The sequence below is a fragment of the Anarrhichthys ocellatus genome, unplaced genomic scaffold (assembly GCF_004355925.1).
Source record: "Anarrhichthys ocellatus isolate YVR2014 unplaced genomic scaffold, GSC_Weel_1.0 scaffold16, whole genome shotgun sequence".
Lineage (NCBI taxonomy): Eukaryota > Metazoa > Chordata > Actinopteri > Perciformes > Anarhichadidae > Anarrhichthys > Anarrhichthys ocellatus.
The window spans coordinates 3964859-3973831 of NW_022280046.1; the positions used below are offsets into that span (position 1 = coordinate 3964859).

General features: G+C 41.4%; 1 protein-coding gene across 1 annotated transcript in view; it reads left to right on the forward strand.

Moving 5' to 3' along the window:
• The window catches only part of epha5 (EPH receptor A5), a 56943-nt gene extending 49370 nt beyond the window's left edge, over positions 1-7573 (forward strand). Inside the window, exons 17-19 of the mRNA XM_031855417.1 lie at positions 2659-2852; positions 3949-4113; positions 5309-7573. Coding sequence (XP_031711277.1) covers positions 2659-2852; positions 3949-4113; positions 5309-5420 — 471 coding nt within the window. The 3' untranslated portion in view covers positions 5421-7573. The remainder of the gene's footprint in view (positions 1-2658; positions 2853-3948; positions 4114-5308) is intronic.
• Positions 7574-8973: the final 1400 nt, after the last annotated feature.

The window sequence follows — 8973 nt, forward strand, 5'->3', positions numbered from 1 at the left end:
AAATAAGGAGGGCTGTGCAGGAACCTATTATTACCAATCTATTTCTGCAAAGTGTGGACAATGAGAATGAATAGCTTCAATGGAAGCACACAGAGAGAATCATTGTGTGATGTAGCGAAAGGCGTGCGTAAGCAAAAAAGAGTGAAACAGGTGAATACACATGGAGGTGCAGAGCTAAGCAGAAAAAGATGGCAGGGAAAACAGCAGACTGTACACTCACTTAGGCTATCTATATATCTGACATTTGGCCTAAAGGTTTTTCGAACACTTGTAAACAAAACGCAGCAAATTCTGGACATATTTGGCCAAATGAAAATGAATTGTTGTGGTAGCGCAGTTAGCTCTACTCAGCAAGTACCCAAGTGACCTGTGTGTGTCTGCGCATCAGAGAGGAGACGGAGAGAAGAAGCGGCTGAGGAAAAGAGGAAGGGAGGTCAGCACCTACATTATAGTGCAGCCCAGAAGTCATTTTAATGAGGAGACCTGCCATAGTGTCGCATGCCGATGAGTGCAAATGTTGCCTCAGAACACCGCATATGCGCAACAATTTCCCACCCACAGACGCACACACACACACAGGCAACATACGTATGCGCGCACAGCCCTCCAGTGACCTCTTCATCCACTGCTTCAGACCCCTCCCTCCCTCCTTTTGGTTATTAGGCTGTCTGTCTCAGAGAAGTCTAGAGAGGGGGGAGAGGAGAGGAGGATGAGAGGAGAGGGGAAGACGTTTGATGTTTAATTGAAAGCGTTATGCTGGATTTTCTCTGATCTGCGCCAGAAAGTGCAGGCTCTCGCACTCCTCTTTCTCTAAGCTCTCTCCTTCTGTTTCCCATTTCTACCCCTCTCTTCCTCGCTGCTTTCTCTCGTCCTCCCGTTTGTCTCTCCGAAATGTGAACTCCATCAGTATTCTTCCTTAATTCTCGTTCCGCCCGCTCTTTATTTCGCCCGCCTCGGTCTCTCATGTTCCCTCCTTGGATCTTTTCCTCCCTGCCAGTCAGCCATGTGTAGTTCCTCGCCCCTCTCGGCGAGCGGCAATGATTCGATGCCGCGCTCCTATCTCACGCTTTGGTGCGAGTGTGCGTGCGCTTTCCTGCATGCACGTTTATTGGAGTGCTATCACGTCTGTGTTTTGTATGAGTTTGACTCAAGCAAAGGCAGATCAATTCCCTCCAGTGTCTTACACTGGCAGAACTAGGCTGAAAACTGCACACTGCTTTCCACTGCAGGGTCTAGCGGAGAGAGCCAGGGTTTATTTATTATTCATCTAATTCAATCCCCCCCCACAAAAAAAAGAAACATTTCTGTGAATCTGTGAGGTGTCTTGTTAGTTGCGGAAATGATTAAGTGGGCCGTGCAACGTATCAAATACACAAATTATGTTTTTATGATGCACTGCTTTGTTGATCCTCGCAGGGGGGGGGGTTCGTTTTTCGCTCGCTAACTTCATGGAGGTTTGAGTGCAGGGTCAGAGAGAGAGCAGGAGCATCCCTGGAGCAAACATCTGGGTTCAGGAATTTGCTCCGGAGATTTCAAATTGGAAGTGACATTACTTCTGCTGAAGTTTGTCGCAGTCCTGCTGTGAAAAGGTAATTACATGTTCAGGCGTCAAACAATTTGTCTTCTTCTTCAGACTTTGTCCATGCAGTAGATGTCTCACATTTGCCCTCTCTCTCAAACCTTTTTTTTTTTTTTCTTCCGTCTCATTAAATGGTGGTCTTGTGGTGCATGTTGCATAGTCATATTATCTCATTACTCCCTATTAAAATACACATAGACAGCTGTTTGGTCTTCCTCGTTTACTGTGTGGGCCAAATTCTGTCACCTCTTCTCTGAAGCCTGAGTCTTTTGAACAAGCTTGATCAGCATATTTTAATATGAATCAAGATTCAGGTACTGCATAGCTTAGATTCAGGTCTAACGGTGTGAGGAATTGTTTTGCCGCTCATGCCATCTCACTGTTCACTGCTCAGGATATGTCAGCTGGTGACCAGCCTTCCATATAATATCTTTTGGGGGATGATGATCCTGTTTTGACCATTGACGGCTGGAGTGCTTTTCTGTCAGTGCTGTACATTGAAAATTCAAGCTAAAGATGCTATATACAAGATTGGAGGATTTCTATCGCTTCTCAACAGCTCTCACCCTGGTGACTGCCGAGCCGCCGGCTTGCAGCTAACGTTGCTAAAAGCCCTAACAGTGCAAACTACAGCGCAAGTGCCGTATGAGAGCAGTGCAGAGCGGCTGCCATCAGCTAACCAGCGGTGCACGCCAACGTGCACTAAAAGGCATGCGCGACCGGCCCGGCTATGTCAACAAAGCAAAGAGAAGCTTGGATAACCACACACACAGTGGGAGAGTACCTTTAGTCACTACTTAGGTAGACATTACTCCACCATATCTTAACTTATACAATAATTCTTTGCTGCTCTGTTAATGCTCTGGACATTACATTTTGCACCTTTAAAGTCCAAGTCCCTGTTTGGATTTGAGGATTGAGACTTACATGGGAGGTTTCACTGCTATGGCTGGTCGCCACTGCGACTCATAAACCTGATGGACAGCCTTTGTAAACTGGGTGTTACTCTCTTACTCATCTCACTTTTTTTCTAACCTCTATTTGTCTTTCTCCATTCTCCATTCTCCATTACCCTGCAGGTAATAAAGGCAGTAGAGGAGAGCTATAGGTTGCCGGGTCCTATGGACTGCCCTGAGGCTCTATACCACCTCATGATGGACTGTTGGCAGCGAGAACGCAGCAACCGCCCCAAGTTTGATGAGATTGTCTGTCTGCTAGACAAACTCATTCGCAATCCCAGCTCATTAAAAAGACTGGTCAACTCCTCGCACAGGTATGAATTCACAGCGCAAAACAATGAGTCTTTTTTTACTGTTGTTTTCTTCTTTTCTTTTTTTATTCTGAAGGCCAACAGCAGTGGATGGCCAATTGTTACACTGATATATGAATAAGATATCCTTTCCGTGCAAAATTTGAATGGATTCAATTCTTTTCAACAATAGATTTTCACACCTACTGCTTGTAAGGCTACTAAATGTCATTTTGTGTTTACTTTTTCAGGAAGAGATATACGTTGGTTATTTAATCATGAAAATGCATTTAGTTTTAATTGACCTAATCTTTCTTAAGCTCTGCAAGCTAATAGACTCGTCACCATTCAGATGAAATAGAAATGGAGTCTTTATTGAAGTTTTGTGTCACTGCATAATTAAATCAGGACGGACATGGTAGCTAACTGCTGCATGCCTGCAAAGTAGACGAGAGGAAATAAATGAAAGTGGCTCCATTTTCCTAAAACCGCACATTAGTCTGAATTGTATTCAGTGGGGTATCTTTTGATTATCGTAACATTTGAATATTCAATTAGTATTTCACCACTATGCGCATGTATTGCATTAGTGTATAATGGCATGAAACGGCTATCAGTGCTGGGAAGCAGACATTTAGTCAGACACCCACATTACCTGATTTTCTTTGCGGATATAATGAAATGATGGGAAATCTGTCTCATACACACACACACAGACACACAGACACACTTACAAACACATTGCAGGAAGACAGTCAATAAATCAGTGGCATACCTATTAGCCCATGCAATAACATATGACAGTTAGCCAGATTAAAGGGACACTCTTGTTCTAGCTAGAGCGTGGAGAATATGGTTAGCTTGCATGAACATGTCTGTTTGAAAGCATGGAGAGTGAGCTGAATGAGAAGGCATTTTGAGTGGACAGCAATTTTCAGCTTTGCGTGATGATGCATAAATAGCATAACGAAGCCTCGCTGGTGACTGTCATGAGTTTTGAGCTGAGCCTTCGGCTTCACAGTGAATCCCACTCCTTAATATTTATTATACTTTTGTGTTGTCATTTGATTACTGTCTTACTCTTTTTCTTTTACTGTATCTTCATCCTCATGTGCACCAGGGTTTCCAACCTGTTAGTGGAGCATGCCAGTGTAGAAGGGAACTGCAGCACTCTGAGCCAGACGGTAGGGGAATGGCTCGACTCCATCAAGATGGGTCGTTACACTGAGCTCTTCATGGAAGGAGGTTACTCTTCGCTGGAGACGGTGACTCAGATGACATCAGAGTAAGGTCACTTCCACACTCTCGCAGACATAAAAGAGTACCAGAATGTCTAGCCATTTTTTTTTTTTTGATTTATGCAAAATTGTATAAACAAATATATAAATATATACTAGCCCTAATTGTCATCAGTTTATATAGGGACTTTACAAAAACTCTTTAAAGTAAAAAATGACATGATCCAGACTTCAATGACAACTAACCCTAACTATCAAATGCTCAATACAGCACATACAAAACAACTCATTTTTAATTTCTATTTTTTTTTTTACCCTGACAACTGTCATTGCCACGAAATGTTGTGAAGGTCGAAACTAAGTGAGGATGCAGGATCTAGGTTGCAAGCCTGCTAAAAAGTTCTAAAAAGCCTGCACCCGTTACAGAACTGAGAGCGTCTATAACAGGGGTCTTCAACGTTTTTCAGGCCAAGGACCCCCAAACTGACAGAGAGATGGAGCAAGGTCCCCCGACTACATATATTGTATAAAATTGTGTTTTATATTAAACTGGGCCTAGTACCATGTATAAACATACCTCTTTGTTGTGCATTCAATCCTAAACTATTCAAATAATACACAGGTTCATATTCATGTTTTTATTTTAAACATGTGCAAGGTACAGTGAGTAGGGTGGCCGTGCCACTGCCATTTATAAACATACCGTGTCAACTGATACCAATGCCAACATTAACATTGTCTGTCAATTGCATGATAATCATGCACACAAGCTATTCAAATTGATGTTTTCATTTTAAACATAAATGTGGAAATGAAAATGAGTGATGGCCTATTAGTGCCACTACCATGCATAAACATACCTGTTATCTTTCATACAATACTGAACTATTAAATTATTGGACAGATTCATGTTTGGGGAAAAAAACAAAAATTGTCTAATCATCCAAAAATTTCGCGGAACCCCTGCAGTACCTCCGCGGACCCCCTAGGGGTCGTGGACCCCCTGTTGAAGACCTCTGGTCTGTAAAGATAGATATGGCTACAGAATATCAGTATGACTTATGAATGCATAACTCAGGGACCATACAGAAACTACCATATCAGTATAATGAAGTTTAATACATATAATAATGAAGTTAAGTAGTGTTTTTTGTGTGTTTTTTTTTATCACTTGCATCATTTCTTTATTTGTTCGCAGACTGCTTGATAATATGTGGCCGTTGTGTCTGTGCTGTTTTTCAGGGATTTGCGAAGAGTAGGAGTGAGCCTTGCTGGACATCAAAAAAAAATCATCACTAGTATTCAAGAGATGAGAGTCCATATGAACAACACCAACTCTACTGTAAACATCTGATGGATATGTACAGGCATGCACACACACACACGCAAATGCACACATATGCACACACACACACACACACTATATGGACCTAGTATTTGACGAAAAGACTTGCTATTGGACCTAGAGCGGCTTAGCACTTTCTAAGGACAAAGAAGCCCACTGCATATGGATCTAAACTGGAGGGTCCACATTTTTGTGGTTCTTGTGTGTGGAGTTTGCTTTTGGTGTCGTTGGGGATTTTTTTTGACATTGCAGCACTAAAACCAAACTGAACTGAGCTGAGTGTTGCTACGTGAAGGAAAGATGATGGTGAGCGAAACTGAACTGAAGTGAAGCGTTTTCATTCTAATTATTCCAATTGTGTGAATCTTGCAGATTGTGATATCTCTGTGCACTGTTTGGATTCTTTCAGATCAAACGTGACACACAGACCACAGATCTGGCTCTGAGAGCAGCCAGCATTGTTTTGGCTGTGTCACAAATACATGGGGTTTCACGCAGCGCGCTAAAAATGTAACTTTTTCAGCCCGTCTCAGGTGATCTGAACCCGGTGGATCTGAACAGTTTCTGTGGCAATTTTCTCTGGAAGTACAGTTCCATCACGAGTCATTGAACTGAACACCATTCTCAGGCGGGGGGGGGAAGTAATAATGGACATGTTTATTAGTTTCAGTCTTTGCTTTGCCATGCTGACGTGCTTTAGATTTAGTTTTCCTGTCGCAGGCACGTCTTCATGCAACAAGACTGCAGTTTTAATTCAGCTGTATGAAACTAATGAAAGGTCCAGACTCGTATTCGGCATCATGTACTTCATTGTCTTCCAAAGCGATGCAAGACAAGACTACATAATGCAACCTTCATCGTTTAAAGAGGCTGAAGTTTAAAATACTACAAAGTAACAAGGAAATCGTCTGGGTCTGGCTTCTTCCAGATGAGTTTGGGTCTTATTGAACCCTATAACTGCTCTTCTGGCTGAATGTATAAAACTACACGAATCACAACACTTGGTTGCCAAGTCATTCTATTTAGTTTGATATGAAAATACTGTCAAACAGGATTAGATTGTGATCAATCTGGTCCCTAATTCCATCTTCTGAATGAAGCAGTATATTGTAAAAGATATTCAGCTGGCTATCCGTCATCTTTGCACTGAAAAATCTGTAGGAATCTCGAGACAGAACTCATTCAGCAATCAAATTTAGCTTCATATAACTGGATACTTCACGCATGTTTTAGTGGGAACGTTCACTCAGATGCCGGGCAACCTTCGTGTAGGTCCGCACAGCTTCACTCAGAGTCTAGAAAAACTGTTTCCTGAGATTCTACTGGAACCTGTGCTGAGACACCAATGGATACTTGGTATCCCAGATTCTGATGAACCTTCACATGCAGGCTTTACGTCGGACATTCAAAATGGAACAGTCGCACAGGGTTCTAATGGAAATGCCACATGTTCAAAGGCACTTCCGGTAGGATTCAGCTGGAACATTCAATCCAACAGTAATTTAATTTCATGGAAATGTTGATCCTGATGGAACATTTGCTCATGTGATAATGGAACCGGCAGTAAGATTCCAGTGGGACTGTTTACTGATATTCTAATGGGACCTTTACTCAGATTCTAATGGAATCTCTTCTAGGATTCCAATGCAGCCTTCACTCAAGAGTGCACTCAGTTTTTCATGGAGCCTTCACTTAGAAACCAACAACCTTCAGGTACCGCGGAAAACCCTCAACAATTTATTCAGTTCACCATGCCGATAGAGTCTCTCTCCACCACATGTCTGCTACACCACAATAAACCTCACTAACGGGACTGCTGAAAATAAGGAGGCAATATTGATCAACTTGATAATCATCTATTTATTTATACTTGTAAAAATGATGTAGACGGTTTGTTTCATCATAATACTCTCTATTGGACTACTGAGCAGCTCTGCCTACATGTCTTTCATGTATATAATGTATAATATATTTAAAGCAGGGAGCATTGTTCTTCTGTCTACCATTATGTGGACAAGTTGGTATTGATCAAGCATCTCAGAGTAGTGCACATTATTACATTTGTGACAGATATTCTAAATCAGCATTCCTGCTACTTAGACCTGGGCCACTGTCTGGTGGGGGCAACCAGCACATCTGTCCCCATATAAGGGTGCCCCAAAGGGTATGCAGAATTATCAGATAGTCATGTTATGTTGTTGGTGATTGTATTTCCTCTTCAAGTTTTGGTACAAGACCGAGAAATATTTTCAGCGGCCCTAAATGAGACCGCGATAATTACTCTGTTGTCTCTAAAAGCCAGAGGAGTGTGTGCACAGGGATTGGTATCTGAACTTCTGGTATGGTTTAAATGTATACAATGATGTCAATGATCAAGCCCTTGCTTTACTTCTCTTTGGTCTGATATATTATACGTTGCTACTCGGTGCTTTATTGCTTAAACTTGACACGTTTCACCATTGTGTTCACCTAAGCAGGAACTGAGTTCAGTGTGTATATATATATATATTCATCCTCTTTGCAGATGACATGCTAATATTTTCTTGGTTATACACAGTGCAGTGCAGATGCTGTGGCTTAACAGTCAAAACGAAATGAGATTGTAAAGCTAGTTTTATAAGAAGTGGTATCGTTGGACTGTATGAAAAGTATAGAAAAGCACACAAGAAGAATGTAAGGTTTTAAAGGGGTATTTCACTTTTTTAGAAGACATGTTTCACTTTTTAAAACTCAAACCTTCCGCTGACTTCCAGAGGAGTCAGAGAAAAAGGCCTCAATGGTCAACTCACTTGTGGCTTTTGAACTTTTTCCACCTGCTGGTCAAGATTATGTTTCTTGACTGGTTCCATGAAAGAATGTGAGTAATTTGAATTGTTATTCTATCTGGGTATGTGTTTTTAAAAGTCGAAATGTTTTAACAGAGTGAAAGTTAGCTTGAAAGATAAACATCTGCATAGTCTCTTTAGTCTACATACGGTATATCCATTTTGGAGGTTTGGCTCCTGTTTGTGCATTAATATTAGATACGATATGAACAAGAGCCATTCTGCAACGTTAGATCTTTGGTTTTTATACCTTCTTTTTAAATCAGTGTCATTTTTTTTTTTTTTTATTCAAGCAGGTCTTCATCTTGTCTTCAAAAGTGCGTCCAACTTTTTAACGGTAAAACATCTGTACTGTAAGTAGACGATTGTGGCTATGCAGATCTTTAGTGTTGCGGGGGGGAATGCATCAATAATATGGTGCACCTTTTATATTTGACAATATAAGGCATGTACAGTGGAAGTAAATGTGCTGAGTGGTCTCCTCAGTCATGGGAATACCACAGCATCTAATGACGTTTCAGTGTTTTGATCCCACCCAAATTTCATGGTATTGGCTTTTTACAACCACCCTTTTCAACTTAAAACCTATGCCTGGGCCATGAACAATTGGTGAATAGTACACCCTTATAAGTGCCTCTCATCTTTCGAGCACCATATTTTTTCCTCCCCTGCCAAAATGCTACGCCCCAATTGTGCCCCAACTTTCTATGTATTTACTTTTTGCCAACAATATCTTC